We start from the raw sequence: 23383 nt of genomic DNA, 5'->3' as shown, positions 1-23383 counted from the left end.
ATTAAAGCACAAGTTACTACCATGGGGAGTCAGCCCAATGAGAATATACTGAGATAAAGTCTTTCTTGCATACCTATAGTCACTTAACACTGCAATCCCAATGGGAGCTGTACCATTAGAGGCTCCTCTATTATCACCTTTGAACCTCTCTCTCTTAGCAGGGTTTCCACAAGCCAAGAACCTGAATGAATATGATGGACATCCTCCACAAAATTATGGGAACATGCCCTTCCTTCATTTCCAGAAGACAATTAAGTGCCCTTCAATCATGCCCAAATGACAGTCTTAATTTAGAATCTTCATGTGTTTGTCAGTCAGTATATACATTCCTCCCAAGTCTGCATGGGAAAATAGTAAGTATGTTCGGTAGCTCTCCTAGTCTTATCTGTGGGCCAAAGTCAAACACCACACAAGCAAAAGCTTAATACTTAAGCTGTACTTAATTAAACATTGAGAAGAGACCAATCACGACAGTGAGCAACCAGTCCTGCTGTTAAATCAAAATAGGTCAGGCAGCTTTCTTGAACTCCAGTACTGCACAAATGGGACAGAACTTAACACACAGAAAAGCAGTGGCTATGTAGCAATGACAGTATTCTAAAACCATTAGAAACCTGTCAAGTTTTGCACTTACAAGTATGGCTATCAAGTTGTTAACAGAATATCAAATTCCTGACTATATCCTCCTATCTCAGAATTACCAAAGCAGTACCCACTTTTTAATACATTATTGTACCTGCCATTTTACATATCAAAAAATCAAATAATTTTTTGCTATAAAAGCATGCAAGAATCACTGCACCTTTGGCTGCTTCAGAATAGACAAAGCTATTAAGGTAAGTAGGAAATGCTGATCTAAAAGTGCACTTACCAAAACCAGCTATATCCAGAACGCCAATGAAGAAAGAAGAGGTCTCAAATGGGAAACACTGATTTACCCTGTTTACAACGTGATCAAAAAGATGACTGTATACAGTTTTAGCCAAGGCATCACGTGCATTGTTTGCTTGTTCTACTTTCAAGGGTACCCTATAAAAACAAAAATGCAGAGATTAGAGTTAGAATCTCTTCACTGCTAAACACCTGTTATAACAATCATGCAGAAACAATTCTTTTGTTTAAGATGCTCAACTGAAGACACAGGAAACGTGGGTTCTTGTCCCAGTCAGAATACAGCATGGTTAAGTCACATTCCTTATACCTAACAATCTTATCTTAAAAAACTGGGTAATACTTTGCTGCTTCCTAGAATGAAGGATAAAAGGGAGGTATTCCAAGACAGTAGTGATGTGTGCCATAGAAAAGCCTAAATATATAAGCAAACACTAATGGAACCAGATATTTAATAGCTACTAGTTATAGGCTGGCTATATTTCATTTTTGCTTTGATGCTTAATATTTATTTGTCTCTCCCTTACGTTCTTATAAAAGCAACAACTAAGCCTCTTTATTGGTAAAGACAATGAAATCAAGTGTTACTGTGGAAAGGATGGATTCAGTCCCAAAATACAAAGAACCCTTCAAAAGATAGAAAGGTAATCCTGGAAATAGAACTTGCCATTTTTTCTTTATTTTTAATACCAGCCTATACATTGCAAGGTGATTTTGTAAGATTATTTCCCCCAGCACAACAACTCACCAAAACGCCCTACATGGGATGAGGCCTCAGGAGGGAGGGGGAGGAGTGGTATTTAGGAGCGGGACTGGCAGGCAAGCTGAGGATCACAGGGTGGGGTCATGAGGTAGCGACAGCACGGGGCCAGAGTCCTGGGCAGAGCTGTGATCTGCTGCCCACGTGGCTCTGCAGCAGGCATGGGTTCCTCAGACAGAGGCATACAGGGAGCAGATCATAGCTATCCCCCAGGCCTGGCCCCACACTGTCACCACTCCAAGACCCCGGCCCTAGAGACAGCTCCCCTTCCTGTGCCAGCCCTGGCCAGTCTCCACAGAGACCCCATAATTGCAACGACCACTATATTTTATTAGAGATAGTAATTAATCATGACAGGCAACTTTTTCTTTTACTAAGTACCTCCTGATTTATTTTAGAGTAACAAGTACTGACAGGAATCTTATCTTATTAATAGAGTGAAGGTGTATTTACATTCCCTTCTGATATGTTTATCTGAGCGGTTTGCTAATTCTCACATTTCACGTCAACTACAGGTCATCTACTATGGAATACAGCTATCAAAAGAGAGGTAATTAGCCATGTTAGTCTGAAGTCAGGCAGAAGGTAGCATACATATGTCCCTTAGGCTGCCTTATAGATGTGCTCATTCATGTTCTAAAGTGCACACAATTAATCAAGTTTGCTCCGTGAACTGTTCTAATTAATAGGCCCCACCCCACCCCTGTGCACATGTATAGGCAGCCTTATAGACTAAGATATACATAGTGCATAACATTTTGTGAACTAAAGCTCACTTTATCAGATGCTGTGAAAGGACAAACAGAGCAGTGTACAAAGGAGAAGGAGTTCCCATCTTTTGCACTGAAATCACTCCGCTTTATACTCTGCTCTATATTTGTCCTTTCACAGCATCCAATGAAGTGAGTTCAAGTTCACGAAAGCTTATGCTCATATATATCTTATTAAGTTAGTCTATTAGGTGTATATCTATGCTGTATTCTATATAGCTACAAAAATAAATAAATAAAAAAAAAACCATTTAGAACCAGTCACCTTGAATTCCAGTATTTAAAAAAATTGTAGAATTGGGCAAAACTATTAAAAAAAAACGTACTGAACATAGCAAAAACCCATAAAAGGGGAAAACCTGGTCTTACAGTGAATTTTACACAACTGAAACTGAAGGATCATTAAATATTCATTCATGCATTGTCCTGACATTGCAAAAGATGAGATGAAGAAAACTGAATTACAAAGTCATGATACAGTGATGTATTGCTGTCTTTTTTTTCTTCTGACCCCTCTTTTCTCAATATCTACTAAAAATGCATCATCCAGACAGGGGCAAGTCTGAGCTTCTCAACTGCTTATCTTGTCATACCTCAGTACCCCGAGGGTGCCCTAGCACCATGGTTAAAAAAAAAATCACTGGTCAAAGAGGAAGAGTGCAAATTCTTCCCCCCTACTCCCCTATTCTCCCTCCTTCAATTTTCTGACTGATGGGATTAAACAGGAGCATCTCCTTAAATACTGGGCTGCCTACACCAAGATGTGTAAGGAGTTGTCTGATGAAATAAAGTCTAAGGCTTAGAGATGGAGAACAGTGTCATTCACCCCAAGTTTGAGAGAGACTACTTGTTATCCCCACTACCAGTAACAACACAGAAGTAATAATCCTATAAAACAAAAGTACTACATAAAAAGACTGCATAAATTCTTCTAGTTAGAACTGTTGTAATGAGCAAGAACTGTAAAATAGTTTTTTCACAAAAATATATTTGGAAACTGAACTATTGTGAAATGCTTTTTGCAAATGTTGGCTACTCAAGGAGTATGCAAATGGAGCTAGAATCGTGCTAATGAAATCATTTTACATTGGATCATCTCCAGGTAGATTATCTTGCAAAAGTTCTCATATCAAAGCTTGCAGGGAGGGAGAAAACCATGTAAATGATGCTACCATAATGTATTGAATTTTTAGAAGACTGTTTGTTTATGAACACATTAGTTCTCTCTCTAAAATGTACTGTACATGAATGGAAAGATAGCCAACCAGGTGATTATTATTGTCTTCATAAAGACCAACAAGGACAGATAAATTTAGTGCCACTGTCAAATCTCCTTGACATGTCCACAACAGATTAGTATTGAATAAATCCATAAAGACAGCATTAGCATCACCCTCCTACTGCTACTTGTTGGCTCTATTGTGCATAGCACAAAGTCGTCGTTACACTCTGAGAAGACCTACTGCAGCTGAGCTATTTGTTCATTGTGATCTACTAATTATTCATATGTTCTTCAATTCTTCATATGTTAAAATAAATCAGAAGAAACCATAAATTTTCCTTATATTTTATATATATAATTTATTATTGTAAGTAGCAAAAAGGCTTAACAAATCATTTCAGAAAACTGCTAGACTAGTAAGACCTAACTATTTCACAAGATCTTAGTGCTGCCTAACCAACTTTCTTTAAAAATTCAGTCAACTATGTGAAAAGAAAGTTTGTTTACAAGCATTTGTTTTTAGTTGTACAAATTCAGAACAAAGGCAGAGACATCTTTAATACAATGGTGTGTGGCTGGTTGGGATATCAGAGCTCTTAGTGATCTACAGCAGACATCAGCAATCTATGACCCACAGGCCAAATCTGCCAGCAGCTTCAGCAGACGGGAGCATTCTGTTGGCAGGAGGCTTTGCCTATGCCATAGATGGACAGCTGAGAAGGGGCAGCAGCAGTGACAGTAGCACACAGGTCAGAAGTGCTGGTCTGCCTTGAACTTGAGCTGGGCTGTTTCAACCCATTCCTAGTAGAATGTTGCCAACCACTGATCTACAGATTTAAGCGTTGTGAAAAATAGGCAATCTACTAGCATAACTGAATTTCCAATCCTTTGAAGTAACAACCATTAACACTTAAGTCTGTCAGGATTATTAGTTAAAAATACGTTAGTCAGAAAGAAAAGGGCTAGTGAACATTTCAAATGGGCTCTCATAAGCCTGCTCTGGGCCCATATTCTATTTAATATTTTGATTAATGGCTCAGATGATGGAATATAGAATACACTTCAAATTTTACAGACAACACCAAGATGGGAGGCACTGCAAATAACAGGATTAGAATTCAAGTTGATCCCAATATCTTGGAAAAAGTGATCTCAAAATAGCAAGATGAAATTCAGTAAAAGTGAAGTGCAAAGTACCATCAGTTTTAAAAAAGTCTAATGAATAAATAACTGCCTATGCAAAAAAAAATAAAAAATTAATCTGGAGGATGACAGTGGATCACAAACTGAATACTAGTCGAAGTAACACTGTTGCTGAGCAGTTTTCCTGAGATGGTGAGCGTGCAATCCAGAATGATACCCAGGTAGGCTTTGTGTTAAATATCAGTCTCTTTCTGGCCAAAAAACACTATTAGTTCCTGCAAGGCTGTACAAGTTAAATGGAAACACTTAATTGTCTTAATTATGCTGGTTAAATTCCATTTTTACAGTATTGATACAAGTTCTTCATATCTTCACTAAGAGTTTATTTGATCTTTTTTTCAAGCCTTTATCCTTTGTTGCTACACAAACATCACTTGTATACAAATTTAACAGTCAGAACAAGCACTGAACCCTGAGGTAGAAGAGTGAAGATTTTTTTTAAAGAACTATATTGGAGGAGCAGCTCTAACTGTGATAAATATTCACCTGGGTAGTTAGTTTGGGATATTTTTAAGAGAAGGCTGGTGTGTCACATGAGTCACAAACTGCTCAGAAACTAATACATGCAGATCCAATCCTCCGGTTATTTTGAAATCTATTCTCTAAACAAGATGTAAGAGTCTAAACTTATTCACAGGTGTTTCTATTTGTTCTAAAGCTTGTTTATTTGTGTACTAGATTTTTTTCCTCTGCAGGATCAGATGTTCCAAAAAACTTGCAAGTGCAACTTAGTGGGCCTATAGATCAACAGGTTTTCTGGTTAACAGTTTCTTTCCTTCATAGAAGAATAGTTCTCATTTGGGCTTTCTGCCATGTATTCAGTATCCAATTTTCTTGAACAATATACAACATAATTGTTGAGAGACACTGTACAGTCCTTAAATGTATTCCTAATAAAATCCCATTCAACCGGTACACCTCTCCTGGTTCTTACATATCTAAGGGCTTAAAAATAGCTATGCAGGTTTGAGGTGGCCTCAGTAGCCAGGAAGTAGCCATTCATTTTTTTTAAAATCAATCAAAATGCTTACCAGCAGGGCACCACAGACAGAGTTTGTGACACAAGAGATAAACTAAGCATGTCCAAAACATTAAATTTAAATTGAAAAACAACCTAGGAGGTTGTTCTTGTCATGACACCGTCCAAGAATGACTTGATTAAATAACTGACCCATTTGCATTAGGCTACAGTAGGGCACCTGAGGAACTGAGGTTTGTGGTGGACTGGAAGCTAAATAGGAGTCATCAGTGTGCTCTTTTGTGCAAAAGAGAAAAAGGGGCCAATAGCATGCTGGGTTGTATTAAACAGAATTATTGTTAGCCAGTCTGGCTAAAGAGATGAACACCTCAACTTTATTTTCCATATTATGACCTTTTTTAAAGTAACAAGAATATTTTATCTTATGAATTTTCCCAACATATAAACTGGCATGCTTTTTGTAACTTTTTTTGCATTCAGAGGGAGTGGCTGCAAGAGCGGGGAGTGGGGACGGGCAGGAGTGCAGGCTTGGGCCCCGTGCACAGGGGCATGTCTCAGGCCTCCACAGACCCATGGAGAGCCCCATGGCCCAGATGACATGGTATCAGGGGCTGGATCTTGCCCGCCACACAGGGATTGAGCACCCCTGCTCTAGGTAATCTGTTCCATTACAATACTCTGTCAATCCCAGATTAGCTTTGTCAGCCATCTTCGGACCCACAGAGAAGACAATCATCTTTGTCTGCAAGGGACTGCCAAAGAGAATCTGTTCCAGTGTTTACACTCTCCTAATGATATAGTTCTTCCTAGTGTCCAGCCTAAAAAATTTCCTTGCTGCAATTTAAGATCATTACTTGTCCTGTTCCTTGCGGTCAGAGAGAATAATCAGCAATCACCCTCTTTATAAGCATCCTTTAGATTTTTGAGGATTTATCAACATGCTATCTTCTCCATCCTATCTTCTTGGCCCCAGACTAAATAATCCCAGTTCTCCCAACCTTTTCTTGCAATTCATGCTTCCTAGACCTTTAGTCACTTTTGTTGCTCTCAACTAGACTCTAATTTGTCCACATCTTTAAATACGGGGCCTAAAAACTGGACATAATACATCAGGAGTCACTAGCACTGAATAGAGTGTAAGAACTGCTTGCCTTGACTTGCTAACAATCTTATTTAATACAACCCAGCACGCTTTTGGACTTTTTCTCTCTTTTGCACAAAAAGGCACACTAATGACTCATATTCAGCGTGCAGTCCACTATAAAGCTCAGGTCCTTAGCTCCAGTACTGTAGCCTAGCTAGTCTTTCCACATTTTAAATTTATACATTTGATTATGGTCCAATATAACTGCAGGACTTTTGCACCTGTCCTTACTGAATTTCATTCAATTAACTTCGGGCATTATCAATTCATTTCAGACCATTCTGAATCCTAATTTTATCCTCCAAAGTACATAGAGCTCCACACAGCTTAATGTCACCTGAAAATTTTCTAAGTGCGCACTCTAAATCATTAAATGAAAATATTTAACTGTACTGAAAGTAGGACAGACTCCCTAGAAACCTCACTTGGTATCACCTTAATAAAACAGATACTACTCATTCAGCATATGCTATCTGTGGTGGTATGCCTAATCATATATTTGGAGACACTTTTCAAAGATAAATATATTATGTTGAAGAAAATCACTTACTAAAAGCTTTTTGTGAAATATTTACCACTTCATGAAAGGACTTATTTTCTTGTAAGAGGTCCAGCAACTACTTTTTCTCTCTCTCTCTTTTTAAATGTTTTACTATTTCTAGCTATGCTATCTATTTAATGGCTGAATCAGGGAAGTTTACTTTTCTTAACAAACCTCTTCCATTTATTTTTACACGGTTCCTAACAAAACAAAACAAAACCAAAACAAAACAAACCAAACCTAACTGCTTGAAGTCTTCATTTATTGACACTAGCAAGTGTGAGAATATACACATTTTTCCAATTATCAATTACAAAAGTAGCTAACTATTTAAACAGCAGAAATTCAAACCTTTTTATCGGGGGGGGGAGGCACGAAAAATGTGTAACGTTTTTCAAAGAAATATTTTAAAAAGAAAGAGAGAGCAGATTCTCGACAAGACTATACTTATTTTGTATGAAAATCTTTTAGGCCTAATATTATTGTGTCAGAAAATTAATCAAAATCTTAAAATATCTAGATTTCTGCATGAAGTATGGATTTAAATAGGCTATTCCTGTATGTGATAGGTCAAATGATAGCTTCATTGACCCTAAATTTCTGAAAAATAATTCAGAATTTACTCCAAGGTCTTGTTTTGAGAAAAGGCTGATTTAATCAAAGTTGTAAACTACGCTTCAAATAAAAAAAATAGGAATACATATGAAAATGTCAAAACATTTGGTAAAAAGAAACTTTAATCAAAAACAGGCAGCTACCATTAGTTAGAAGCTAATATAGAATATAGATCTTCATATCTAAAAAGATCTTGAATGGACACAACTATTTCACAATTATTTTGTACTTCACAGTTATTTTGCATCATTGGGATGCAAACATTGACTTGAGTTGTATTTAGAAACAGTCATCCATGTGTCACACATTTTCCTTTTGTGAAACATACAAGTAAGTGGCTGAGCACTCTAAATTTAATTTGAATTATGTTGTTTATATTGTATGAATATTTTATGATCATAACTACTACTATCTTGGATACACAAATACATCCAATTCTCAGGAGCTGAAAGTAGAGAGAAAATGAGGAAACTACCTATCAATACATAAATTATTTACTGTTTTAAACAGGTTTTCATCAGGAAGATTTTTTTTTTTTTAATAGAGGAAAACAAGACTGAAAAAAAAATTGTATCAAAGTCCAGGTAGCATCTGTTTACACATGTGCATGAGAATATATTCCAGAAAAGCTCTATTATACCTTATAAAATATATCTTTTTTTTGTATCGAGAGCTGAACACTGGACATTTGTAAACTTACTTTATAACTGTTCCTTTGGTGCCCCCTGCTGTTGTAAGCATGACTCTAGTAGTTAAACTCACACGTAAATCATCCTCATCCAAACCCAGCAGTTCTGCACAGTATTCTAAGGATTTACTAGATTTGTTCTTCAGAGTACATCCACCTAATGAACAAGTTCAGAAAGATTTCACAGCAGCAAAAGAGAGAGATAATATTTAGTGTCCATGCGTTAAAAAAGCACAAACTCGTAACAGTCACTTTGATCAATATTTACATTATACTAAAGAACATTTAGCAGTGGCATGTGCCGCATGCTGGGCAACATCTACATGTCGCTGTATGGCGATGTTGCTACGGTGCCATGTTTTAGTACTTCCAAAAGGAACTACTAAAGCATGGTGCAGTAACCACCCGGTACTGTGCTGTGCACACAGTGCACGTTTAGATTTCCCCGCTACATTGCCATAGCGGCATGCTAAAATAGGGAGCACACCACTGCGGTGACATAGCTGCCAATCATATGTAGACCCATATGATCACTACGTCACCGCAGCATGCCTTGTGACGTGTAGATGTGTCCACTGAGGTGCAAGATGCAGGTTTAAAGTAGAAAAACAAGATTAGTGTTAGAATAATGTTTTGGCATTCTCAAATAATTTTTTAATTATGAAACAAACCATTTCTAATTGGCACTCTAGATCTTCTTTCGAGCAGTACAGTAACAAACTACACAAAAGGTATTCTCTACATGAAAAAAAAACAAGTTGTGCTTTCTATACACACAGAAAAACAGGGTTAGAAATGTGTCCAAAAAGAATGATGCAAAAGTTATAACTGAACAAGAACCTAAACTTAAATTTGCTCTTTGACCAAATAAATAGCAACAGATCCATATATAAACTATAAACGAATAATAAAAAGTTAACATAAAATTACCCTAAAATGACATGTATAAAAATGAGAATTTTCTCAGTTCCTTGGTTTATTTACTTATTTTCACTAAAGCAGAGTCATGCTTGACATGCAAGGCAATACATTTCCAGTGTTTCCAAAACTTTAACCCATCTTTACAGTGAATCCCTAAAACAGAATAAAATAGACTTAATTCCATACTACTCATATGATACAATCTGTAACATCACCAACTGAATTAGTTCACTAATAAAAGGTTTTTGGAGGGTAAAGGGGGTGAGGAGCGAGGCAAGTAGGGGGCCAGGCCCTCTTATTGGATCAACTGTATGGCTAGACTAAAAGAAGTTAGACAAGCTTTCAAACAGAAGACATTCATCATCAGGTCACTTATCAAATCTACTAATCAAACAACAAGTCATACACGGCAGAAGGTGGAATAACCACATTCCAACCAATGAAACAGTATTTGTAGTGCTATTTCTTTCCTTCTCTTCAAATTCTATAAAAGGCTTCTTGCTCCATTTTGATCTGCAGTCTTGCTATTTATGAAAAATTGAAAAAAAGGCCATCTTTCTAGATTCCCTTGTATTTTAACAATCTACTTTAAAATGCAACTACTGATTATGGACACCATTAACTTTTAACCATGTCAAAAGCAGAGGAGGAGTTCTCAGGAGCGTAACAGCTGTTCCACTGTAGCCACGGCTGCTGACAGATGTTAAAGGCAATCCCACAACTCGGGTCTGAGGAATTTTATGCTCCATCCCCCAAAATTATGCAACCTGCTGTGCCCAGAGCCTGACACTGGGAGCCTGAGCCTACCCCATGCTGATCCCAGCAATCAGCATAGAGTTACCAATCAGCTGCAGGTTTGCCAAACCACAGACTAGTTGGTCACAATTAATGTTACTTACTTACAGTTACTTACTGTTCTACTATATAAAATAATCAAACCAGAAAACAGTTATATACACTGTAGGACTGTGCAAAGCTTTGGTAGCCGATTCAGTTCAGAAGAGATTTAGCCCAATTCCGCAGCCAAATCCCTAAATCTGAACCGAACTGGGAGATCCATTAATCTCTCTGAATTAAATCAGAAGCCTCCAAATCGATTTGGAGATTCAGCCACAGACTGTACAGGCAGGCACTAGGCAGTGCCAGTGGGAGCAGGCAGGGGAGCCCCAGCTTGAGCCGGCAGCCCCAGGAAAAGCCTGCTCCCTGGCTGCCCCCTGCTGGGGTGAGGTAGGCAGTGCTGGCAGCCCTGGGAGAAGCCAGAGGGGCTGGGGAGAATGATGGGGATTGAACCAGGAACTGAGGAAAATGATCGGAGGCTGGGAGAATGAACAGGGGCTTTCCCCCAGGTCCCGGTTCGATCCCTCAGCTCCCAATCATTCCCCCCAGCCTCCACAGCTTCTCCCGGGGCTGCCAGCACTGCCTGCCTGGCCCCAGCCGGGGAGCAGCCGGGGAAGCAGCCAGACAAGCCGCGGCTTGAGCCAACAGCCCTGGGAGAAGCTGTGGGGGCTAGGGGAAATGATTAGGAAGCTGAGGGATCGAACCAGGAACTGAGAAATCAAACCAGGAACTTGGTGGAAGCCCCTGTTAGATTCCCCAGCCCCTGATCGTCCCCCCCAGCTCCTGGTATGATCTCCCCAGCCCCCAATCATTCCCCCTAGCCCCGACAGCTTCTCCCACGGCTGCCAGCACTGGCTGCCTCACCCCGGCATGGGGGGCAGCTGGATGACCAGCTGCAGCTTCTCCCAGGGCTGCCAGTTCAAGTCAGGGCTCGTCCGGCTGCTACCTCAGTTGCTCCCACTAGCACTGACTACCTGTATAGTCTATGGCTGAATAATATTTGGTGACGAATATCTTCAGATTCAGCCGAATTGAATCGGACAGTGATTCGAATCACCAAATCAAATCACTGTCCCTCTGAATTGCCAAATCCGAAGCTAATGCTTTCTGCTTCACACAGGCCTAATACACTGCTGAAAGGGATCTGTATTAATGGAAAATGCAAAATTGATTATTTTCATGAAGTTCATTCCAGCAAGCACTGTGTAATATTACCTGGACACAACTTCACCATGGAAACAAGGAATGTGTGATTTGAATGCAACTTTATGCTAGTATACAGAAATGAAATCTATTCTGCAGCTGGAATCTGTTTCAAGTGGAGAAAAGTTTCAAAACAAACTAAGAGCTTGAAACCCAGTTTTCATAACCCAGGGAAGAAGTTAAGCGTAAGATTGCACTTTTGGTTAAAAACTTAAAGAAATGAGGGTGGGAATCACCAACAGTTTTTAAAGAAAGAATAATAGCAAACCAGAAAGAGCTGGAGAAAAATGTTAATTTTGCTAATTTCCTGTAGCAGTTTACACTTTTCACATGTAGTTATTGTTATACTGCTTCATTTTATATATACAATTTTTAAAGCTATGTCTGCAAATATTTTGTCCATAATTTTGTTAGTCATAGTCAGATACATTTGTTCTTATTTCACCTGAAGGCTTCTGCCTTTAATTTCCAAAGCAAATACTTAACGTGTGCCAAATGCTATATCATACTAAAATACCTTGGAAACATGGCTTGGAAAACTGACAGAACGCAAAGATATTAACTAACCATAAATTTCACTATGCAACATATGAAAAGTAAGGATTAATTTGGCACATTTCTTCAACGATGTTTTCCAGCATTACAATAATTCATTATAATGGAGACTTTAAATCAGCCTATTTAAACTCTCTCTCAAAAAAATAAATATCCTTCATTTAAACACTTCCAAATGATGTAGCTACTGCATCCTTCAACAAGTTGTTCCATTAGTCAGTCACTATGATGGCTTTACTGTAGACTCAGGATTTCAACATAAAAGCATGCTAGTTTAGCAAATTCTTCAATACAAATTCCCAGAATTCTACAAATTAAAGAACTGTGTTAAAGGATCAGTATATGTGCCTATCTTCCTATCTATATTTAACAGTGCATGTGTTTGTACATGTACATATACATGCACAGATACATCACTTGATCTGAGCCCTCAAGAGGCCGAGAAGCTTTTGCCAGAATCACAATTTTTTATCCCCCATAATTCTAAAGATAGAGGTGGAAGTACAAGAATACAAAAAGGAGGACTACTTTAAAAGGTTAAGAAGGTTGTGGAAAATATATATGTGTACAATGTGTTTGGAAGTAAGATACTCCACTGGAATACCAGCAACTAGACTTTAAATAAGGCTGGTATACAAGGGCTTCAAGATCAGCTCCAAAGCAGCCAGGTTGCAGTACATACCTAGTAGCCTATGGACATTGAAATATAATAAAAGAAATCTCATGTGTGACACGTTAGAAGGAAGGTGGCTATGGACTACCTTTAGGGATCGAGATAAATAACAGATATAGGGAGGCTTCAGGAATTAAAATTAGCGCAACAGCAGTTCCACTGTAGGAGAGGCACTGGGCCTCTCTCTCACCAACTCTACCTGGAATCTTGCTCATGTTTTTTCCAAAGCCTGTATTCATTCCTGGCATTCAGGACTAGCAGGTCTATAGTTATAAATTCCTAAAAATAATATTTAAAGCCTTCCTCTATGCACATATTCTAACAGTTATATACAAGTAAAGAAGGCCTAGTAACAGATGCAAGTAAGGCAGAAATTTAACATGTTAAACTGTATTTTGTAATTTAAAATGCACACAAATTTCACAGAGAAAGGAATTGTTTAGTTTTGTGTTTTTAACTTCGGGTAAATTCATGGTATAATAAGACTGTGGTTGTCTTCAGTTCAGTCCAAGAAGAGTGGCAAAAGTGATTTAAATATATAAATGGGTAGCAAAATTCCTAACTTACCACCACTGACGAATAGCACAGCATGATCCCATTTCCCCAATGCCATTTTAATTTCACTTCTTGAAGCCTCCTTATATTTTGCATTTATCTGCTGCCCTAAAGGTAGTCAACAGCCACCTTCCTTCTAACGTGTCACACATGAGGTTTCTTTTATTATAATACTGCTTCATTGCCATATTTACTTAATTAGAAGATGAGGCTTCCCCCCCACCCCATTTTAAGAGGAGACTGGACGGTCACCTGGCTGGGGTCACCTGACCCCAACTGTCTTTCCTGCCTAGTGCAGGGGGCTGGACCCAATGATCTTGTGAGGTCCTTTCCAGCCCCTAACAATCTATGAATCTATGAGCACAGTGGGAAAAAGTGCCTCACCTGACAATCAAATACAAGGTGGTGGCAGTTGCTGTGGCTCCAGCATGAACAAAAGGGTTGGGGCTAGAGCCACAACTGCTGCCTGCCCCTGGCTGCTTCTACACACCCCAACAACTCCCTCCCCACCACCTGCAGTATCTCCCCCATTGTTGCTTCTCTCCTCTCTCCCTAGCTTTTGCTGCACTCCTCCTTACCTTTTTTCCATGCTGGCAGGCTCCACTCTCAGAGCACAGAGCACGTACTCCAGCCTGGCCCTGTAGCAGCAGTGCCAGCTTCATGCCACTACTACGGAGCCAGGCTGGAGCCATTCTCAGTGCCTCAGGCTGCAGGCAGCAAAAGTAAAGGGGGGGGTGGGAGAGCGGAGGGGGGGTGGGGAAGAGATGGGTGGAAGGAGGAGTGGAGAATTGGAGGCTACAGGGGGAGAAGCAATGTGGAGGGGCGAAGAGAGGGGACAGAATAGGAAAATCCCCGCCCCCCCCCCCGAGGATGCAGAAGGGGGGGCAGAGACAATGGGGGAGGTAAGTGAGGGGAGGGCTGGCAAGCCACCTGCCTCTCCCTCTGCCTGCCCCACTGCCTCAACACTGCTTGCCCCCTACCACCTGCCCCCTTACTGCCTTTCCCCATTGCTCCCTCCACTGCTTACCCCATTACTGCCCCCCACTGCCTTCCCTGCCACATGCTCCTCTACTGCCTGTCCCCACTGTCACAGGGAACCATCTCTAAGGGTGGCTATCCAGACCCTGGAGGCCAAAAAATTCTTGTACCATATTCCATGGGCAGTCAGCCCACTTCTTCAACCACCATGTCTTGATGTTAAATGCCATTAAAATACATGAGGCTCCCCTGGTCTAATCTTAATGACCACCAGGTGTTTGTGGTCTGTCCCTTACAGGCTAAATGCATAGCTCCGTTCTGTCCCCACACCATGCCCTAAGCCTTGCAGATGTTATCCTCCGTTTACACATTCAGCCCTTCCCTGGGCCTTCAGACCACTCAGTCTCTCTCAGCCACTTTGCTGGGCTGCCAGAACCCACAGTGTCTCACGCAGTCCCTTCTCTGGGTCCTCAGACCCCTGGTCTTACTTCTTCCTGGCTATTCTCTCAGCCTCTGGACCCTTCTGGTCCCACTCTCTCCCTTCCTTTTCTGCTAGGGTGTGGTCCCTCAGCCTTCTCCCTCTATGGATGACACACAAGGTAGCAGGAGCTGAGGCTTTCAGGCACCCTATAAGCTCCTTTCCTTGGGGTGGCAATGCGTGGCATTTCCCCAGAGGCACAGGTAGCTCCACCATGCTGACCAGCCCCAGTAGGGTGCATTTTCAGGTCTTACCCAAGACCAATTTCTAAGCCACCCTGCTCAACTATTCTGGCTTCTCCTGGGCTCCCTTCTGATGTCACAGGCCCTCCTGAGCTGCAGGCTTCCTGCCCTGGGCTACAGACCTCTGGAACCCTATGGCCCCAGCTCAGTCTCTCCTCCGGGCCCCTCAATAGGTCACAAACACTCTCTCTGGGCTTACCTGGACCCCTCAATAGGTCACTTGCCTGCACCCTCAATCTCTGGGTTCACCTGGACCCCTCACCAGGTCCCATACACTTGGCCCCTCTCTAGGAGCTCTGGACCCAACACTGAGTCCCCAGGAGTCTCCTTCACCCCATAGTTCCTTCCCAAACCTCCAGACTGCTTTAGATATTTTTCTCCATGCTGACCTTTTGGAGCTGCAGCCATCCCACTGAGGCCATGTTCTCTCAGAAGCCTCCAAGATATTACTGTCAGCTCTGCTCAGGCCTGGGCTTATATCTGCTCTAAGCCCCACTCATCCTGGGTCAGATGACTCCACAATTAGCCTTGGCCTTATCTGCAAGAGGCAAAGTCCTCATCACCTTCACAGGCTGCCTGATCTCTTATAGTAGCAGGCACCCTAAGCATCCTGCCACACCCACCACCTGCCCTACCACATGGCCCTACTACCTGTCCCCCATCACGCCCCAATGCCTGCCCTACTACATGTCCCCCCACTGCCTGCCCTATTATGCTCCCCATCATCTTCTCTGCCCCCACCAGCTGTAGTAGTGGGGGGGATGAATTTAAGAAGATCTTCCAAAAATTAAATACCATAAATGGAAAATTATAAGGAATTTATAATTTTTCATGTATAAAATCTAATTATTGTGGGGTTATCTTACCCACGGGATCATCTTATATTCGGGTAAATATGGTACCTATTTCATTAATACACCACTTTCTTTCTGTAAGGAGTGACCTAGAAACCACTATGCAAAGACGAAGCAGAAGAGAATGTTATGTGACGAATGCCCATCTGCAATGATAAGGAGGAGACAGTCTTAGATAAAGGAGGCTTGAAAACAAAATAAGAAACAGAGTACTGGGTTATAGGGCTCATTAAAATACTAAAAATCATGCCCCTAGGTGGGGAAAAAGTATGCTAATGAAACATACATGTATGTAAATGAGATATATGGCTAAAACACAGGTATAGAGACATGCTCAGTAAAGAACTCCTTGTGTCACTCCTTTATAACCAATCAGCAAACAAGGATGCTTATGGAGGTTCAAAAACTCCTGTATAAAAGATGCTTAGAAATAGTAATCTAGTGCGCTTGTTACATGAAATTATTCCGCTCGCACCTTTTATTGCTAGCAATAAACCTTCTTTGTACTTTCACCCCTGGTATCTTTATTGGCCTTTGCATACCGGGCACGATCCAAGACTTGAGCTGGGGCTCAACATTTCCTCCTCCCAAAAATACTAAAGGAAGATATATCTCTATGGTCAAACAAACACAATGCACAGGTGAATTTTCTAGTCCAAGTTATTTTAGCGGCATGTTCTAAAAATTAAGCTGAGAATTTTTCTTTAAAAAAACTGAATGTTGGCCAAATATTCCAGAAAGATCTATTAAATTCTTTTATCTGACTTGCATCTTGCTTTCTAAGGAATCTGTTTCCAATTTCAGGGGATCTGCTTATTTTTGGAGTAAGTTTAAGTAGCAGGTCAGCTTTTAAAAAGGGAGATGAAGCTTATAAATGGGAGCTTAACTATGGAGTTGTGCAGACCAGCATTTTGCTGTTGAATGCACTCTGCTGCTGACATGCAAAGAATTCATCATGATTCAGTCATTTAGTCAGAAAACAGCTACCTTATTTTTGTACATTATAATAACTGAAATTTTGTCTGACCTGAAGTGCTCCCAGCTTCCTCAAAATCAATATTTCCCAGGTGAAGAACACCAGCCACTACTCGGAAAAGATCAAGCTTTTCTTCATCGTCTAAACCAATCTTTCTCATTGCTGTACACATTCTGTTGAAGTCCCCATGGTCATCTAGCAGAGGATCCTTCAGAGAACCTGCTTTAAGGTACTATAAAACAATGAGATAAGCCAACAGCTGAATTAAATGAAACAAAGTATACTGAGATAAATATTTCTTTCTTAAATGAAACAGCATAAAAACATGCAAAAAGAAAAAAAAACATATTTACATAATATTGATACTAATTTTTAAACATGCTTATAAATATTGTTGTATTCATGTCAAAGTCATGAGAGAGAGATTCAGAGGATACCATAACAAGAAGTGAGCGTGTCTGACATCCAAGAAAAGAGAGATAAGCATTCCACAATAATGCTGGAACTTTCAGCATGTCTATGAGGACCTATTCTACTCTCTTGACAATGAAAAGAGAAGCTGCTCAAGATAATGTCTATGAGTAGAACTGACAGATGGAAGGTGATGATGTTACAGGGCAATGCCAAATTTGGAAAAGATGGGAGTCTGAGAAGTCACTTTTACAGACATGTCTGTGTTTGCACTTGCTACTGATCATGGAAACCTCTGTTTGCAGTGTTCTGAGTTATATGCACCCACTAAAAATTATTTTATAATTAAATTATTATTTTCCTAGTTCCCTAGATTAAGTTCAATACACTAAGAAGCCACTTAACTAGGGGTGAACCGATAGAGATTTTTGTGGCTGATACTGATAGCCGATTTTTAAGGAGGCATATTGGCCAATAATGATCCAATTTCTGATACCCAGCTCAGCAGCGTGGAGAACTGCCTCCAGCTGGTAAGTCGGGAGTAGTGGAAGAGGAGGGGGGAAGGAAGGGAAGGGGAATGGGGGGGAGGCAGATCAAGGCCCCCATGGTGACAGAGGGTGTGGGGCTGAGGTAAGCGCTGCCCAGCTGGGGTGGGGCAGGTATGGCACGGAGCTGTGGGCAGCTCGTCCAGGGGACATGGGGAGGGAAGGGCAGCTCATCTGGTGCTCGCCTGCTCATCCGGTGGCTCCCACCACTCATCCAGGAGGGCAGGGGGGCCTTATACCCCCGGATCTGTGCAAGGTGGGCCAGGGCTATGCCAAGCTCTTCCTGGTAGGGAGGGGCTGAGCTGAGAAGGGGTTAAGGTGGGGCTGCAGCCACAAATTCACCATAGCCCCTTCCCAGTGCAGTCACAACCCTGCTGAGAAGAGCTTGCCACAGCCCTGATCCTAGCCCGCCCCACGCAGACCCAGGGGCACACGCCCCCCCCCCCCCCCCCCCACAGGCAAGAGGTGGGAGCAGTGGCAGAAGCCACCTGAAGAGCAGGTAAGTGCCATATGAGCTGGAACCACCAGACGAGCAGCTCCCAGCCAAGTGGCATGCAGCAGCAGGAGCCACCCCCTCCCTCCCCGCACCCCACAGACGAGCCATGGGTCCATGCTGCACCTGCCCTGCCCTGGCTGGGTGCCGCTTGGGCAAGTCCCAGCCCCACACCCTTCCTCAACATGGGGACCTTGATCTGTCCCCCCATGCCCCTTCCCTCCCACCACACCAGACGTACCAGCTTGGAGGCAGCTCTTCAAGCTGCCAGGCTGTGCTCCTCACCACCTGTGCTGTGCTGCAGCTGTGCTCATGCACAGGCCATTTATCAGTCAAATATGAGCAATTTCCGATATCATAAATTTGCTTTATATCAGAGCCAATCTGATATTGGACCAATGTATCGGTGCACCTCTACACTTAACTATATTCTTAAAGGAGAGAAAGACAACCACCACATGCAGCCAAAAGAATAAAACTAAACATGCAATAAGCGATATTTTTAATCTTACACAACTGCACTTAAAAACGGTTTAGGTTAAAAATAATTCATCATTCACTTTAAAAAAAGCTCAGTTAAGTGTCACATAAGCAAACACCATTCTCATCTCAAAACAGGACATGCATCTTAAAATTTACTTCACACAGGATTTCGACACATCAAGAAATTAAACTATTCTAATTATGCAAAATGATCACCTCATCTTCCTGATAAGTAAAAGACAAAAATAATTTAAACATTAATTCACTTTATAGCTTCTTCCATTAAAATACACAATATAAGTAAGCTTTCGTAGGTGACACAGCAAAGACTGCTACCTGTCTAAAAAGAACTGGATAGTTTAGATAGACAGTTTGTTTGTTTGCTGAGCACAGGCAAATGCCAGACTTAAACCTACAGTGTTCCATAAATCAAGTATCTCTGCTCAGCACTGCATTATGTTGTGTACACATAGATCAACTAGTAGAATACAAAAATTTCCATTTTACTATTACTCCACAATTAATAGTTTGCCCTCAAATTCCAAAAGAAATACAATTCTTCAAACAAGACAGTGGTATATACCATATCTCATTTGTTCCAATACTTAGCAGTCCATAAGCATTTCCCAAATTTACTCTTCTTTTCTGTCCATTCTGTTTCAGATAGGAATGTGTTTCAAAAAAGCTTTGAGAAAAACAGAGAGCAAGAACGCACACAAAAAGTTTCCAAGTAACATATACGTTTCTTATATCACCTAAATACACCTGAAAAAATTGACCTGCATAGTTTTGGCTAAAGCACATTAAGTGCATTTTGCAGCTACATACATTGCACCTATATGGACTGCACAGCCATAAAGAAGGCAGACCAGGGCCATCCAGCTTCTAAGTAGCAAAGGGGCAAACTCTATACAGGCTGTACCAGTGGAGGCCACATGCCATCCAGGCCACACCAGCACAAGCCAGGGGGACCCCAAGCCTCATGTCATATGGGTGCTGTGCTATATCCCCTCCTCTTACCCACTATACCACATATGCAGGAACCTAGGCCTCACCCTGTGCCATGGGCTCTCTTGTTCCAACAGCCAAGTAGAAATCTAGGGGCACATCTACACATGCCAATTTAAGGCGCTTTAGGCCAATTTAAGATGTATTACAGGCATGCATCTACATATGCATGCCCTTAATGCACTTTAAAATGGAAATTATAGGCGATTTGCACCTAAATCTGATACTTGCAAAAGGGCATTAATGCATGTGTAGAGGCATTAAGATGCATTAACACTATGTGTGGACTGACTTGGGACTAACTTTTGTCCCACATCAGTACGCGCACACGGCATTAATGTGCTTTAACGTGTGCACATGTAAACACGAGCCTAAGTCACCTTAATGCACATTAAGTGAGCGCGAATTAAATTTAGGCACAACTAAATGCATGTGTAGACATGCCCTAGGATTACAAATTAACCCTTTGTGGGCTGTGGGCCACCAATGGGACAGTTGTAAAATCTAAGACTTATAGCCTCTTAGATCAAAGCATTTAAATTGTCCAACAGGACTCAGTGATTTTAACAAATTTTATTCACTGAGATAATCATCTCCCATTTCAGAATTTCACTGGTATGATTTGTATCTTGGTGGCAATAAATCAGCAACATTTACCTTACTCCCCTCCCCCCTCCACACATATTTAATTAACTTGTTATTGTGTACTCTGAAATGACTTTGGGTACTGGTATGGCAGATCCAGGATAAAGGGGAGGTGGGAGTAGTGACCAGACCCACAAAGGCAGTGGTCTCCCAGCTTCCCTCACCCCCACCAGGGTGGGCAGACCATGTCTCAGAAGCAACAGAAGCCATGGATCAGGTAAGAATCCCATTCCCATCCCCAACTTGGCAGTTAACACCTCTTCCCTTCCCCTCTGTGCTCAGTGAACCTTCCCTCCTCTCCCCCAGCTCAGATGAGGCCAGCTCACTGGGACCTGCTTGTTGCCACCTCTGCCACTACTGTCCCTGGCTGAGTATGGCTCCCAGCACAACCCAGGTCAAGTGGGGCAGGAGTGGCTCTGAAGCTCCTCTTCCACCCACGTCAGTCAGGAGAGGAGACAGTCACAGGCACGTGTGGGAGGGAAGCAGAGGGAAGATGCCACTAAGAATGGAAGGGAAGGGGAGATTCTTACCTGCTTTGAGGACTTAAAAGTCCTCAGCTGCTGTTCCCACAGCATGAACCAAAATTGAGGCTGACCATGCCACTAAACCCACTCTGGATCTGCCCCTGGGTACAGGTGTGGTGAGATATGGCATGAAAACTAGGGGTGGGCTGTATTCAATTCAGATTTGGCCTGAATCAGGGACAATGCTTTGATTTGTTGATTCAGATCACTGTCCCAATTTGATTCGGCTGACAGCTTTAAATGTTTTTTCTACATACCTCGAGGTACCAGGCATGTCTCGTGAGCACTGCGATGGTGGGGCAGATGGAGAGTCCCACAGGAGCGCAGGGTGCCTCCCCACCACATGCTCGGCAGCGAACCTGGAAATGGTCTGGAAATACTTCTGCTCCACTGCCAAGTGCATGGGGGACTCGCCCGCGCTTCCCCCAGTTCTGCGATTGGCTGTGGGGGGACCCAGGAGGCACCCGGAAGTGCTTCTGGTCCACTGCCGAGCACACTGGGGATGCCCCCACGCTTCTGTGGGATACTCCATCCACCCCAGCATCTCAGCATTCACAAGCCATCTGGTACCTTGAAGTATGTAGAAAAAAATATTTAAAGCTATATCTATGTCTGAATCATCGAATCTTTCCAAATCTCTCCAAATTGATTCAGAGGATTCCAGTTCAATTCGGAGAGATTAAAGGGTCTCCTGATTCAATATGGATTCAGAGAATCGGCCGCCGAATCGGGCCGAAACTCTGTGGAATTGAATCAGTGACCAAAGCTTTGCACAGCCCTAATGAAAACAAAGGATATGGGCTTTCAACCCATACCACTAGCCTTACCACGCTAGCCTTATAGTTGCCTCAGGTGATTATTGAGATTAGCTTATTAGGGCTTACCTACAAAAGGATACCAAAGAAAATTAATTCAAATTAACTTTAAAGTTGATTAGTTAAACTGCATTAATTTAAATGCATTTAAAGTTACAGTATCTTTATTTTGGTCTACATTAGTTTAAGTTACTTTGGAAATTAATTTAGCTATATGATTTTAGGTCACCTTAATTCTGAATGAAAGTATGTATACAGGAGAAAACTGCATTTTAATTAAATAATTAAAAGTGCGATTTAAAGTGTGTTATATTTTCTTGAATGTCCCCACATAGATAAGCTTTCAAAATCAACAGTTTAAATAATAGATTAAAAATAAGCATTTGGGTGAGGGATGGGAGCAAAGACAGCGTGAAATCTTCCACATATAATACTCCATTATGAAAATAGTTCTTAGCACTAAGAAACAAAAATAGAATCGTAAATAAAAAAATTGATGGTGGAGCTTTAGGGCTTCCTCATGATCTCATATTTTTAAATTTCAAGAGTTCAGTATATCAAAAAGCCCAATCCAGTGAAATTACTACTTTGAATAAAAAGTACATTTTTACAGCTTTTAACAACTGCACAACAGACAAACAGAAAAAATCCAATTTGCTCTTGAGAAAGGACATATTAAAATAAAATCCATTTAGCAAAATATGAAGCCAGATAGTTAAAAAAAATATTTACTACGCAATAATAAGAAAATGGTTGCTGAATGCAATTATTGTTAGTCAAAGTTTCAGTTTTAATGCTAATTGATTAAGTGGGTTTAACTAAGATAGTTACCATCAGTTATTTATGATCGGTAATGCTAGGTACAGGTAAAGCTTTGTGTGTCATACACACAGTCAAGAGAAAGTCAATAAAACAAATTATACTGTAATTCAGAAACAATTTCCTAGACAAATGTTCCATAAATAAACATCAGCAAAAGCAATGCAAAGTGTTGTCCAACAACCTATAAGCCTAATACAGACAGTCAAAAAGCTTTAGGCGAAATAGACTCAATCCTTTGCAGGTGAGTCTGAACTGCATAGATTGAACCAACAAGCAAGTGAACAGACATTCTCTTATGGACACCAGAAATGCAGCCACGGGGTGCTAGTGCACACTTCCCAGCCTGCCGGCCACTGTCAAAAGGAAGGGACGGAAGCTGAGAGAGAGGCCCTCTGATGCTTTTCCTCCCCTCCCTGCTCGAGTGGAGGGGGCCAGGCCCCAGCCAGCTCATTATGATGGGGAGGGGTAAACCCCTCCTGGCCCCCACTGTCATGGGGGTGGAGGAGGGGAGTAGCCCCTATTAGGCTTATCTCCCAATCCCCGGTCAAGTGG

General features: G+C 41.4%; 1 protein-coding gene across 4 annotated transcripts in view; it reads right to left on the bottom strand.

The window, feature by feature from the left end:
- The window catches only part of MYO6 (myosin VI), a 184881-nt gene that overhangs the window by 72988 nt on the left and 88510 nt on the right, over positions 1–23383 (bottom strand). For all 4 annotated transcript variants that reach the window (XM_019496841.2, XM_019496843.2, XM_019496844.2 and 1 more), the window contains exons 11-13: positions 17137–17317; positions 8826–8970; positions 872–1029 (exon numbers count right to left, since the gene is read on the bottom strand). In XM_019496841.2, coding sequence (XP_019352386.1) covers positions 872–1029; positions 8826–8970; positions 17137–17317 — 484 coding nt within the window. The remainder of the gene's footprint in view (positions 1–871; positions 1030–8825; positions 8971–17136; positions 17318–23383) is intronic.

This window comes from Alligator mississippiensis, chromosome 1 (genome assembly GCF_030867095.1).
Source record: "Alligator mississippiensis isolate rAllMis1 chromosome 1, rAllMis1, whole genome shotgun sequence".
Classification (NCBI taxonomy): domain Eukaryota; kingdom Metazoa; phylum Chordata; order Crocodylia; family Alligatoridae; genus Alligator; species Alligator mississippiensis.
Note: the sequence above shows the minus strand (reverse complement) of the source record. Positions and strands in the feature narration are given on the sequence as shown.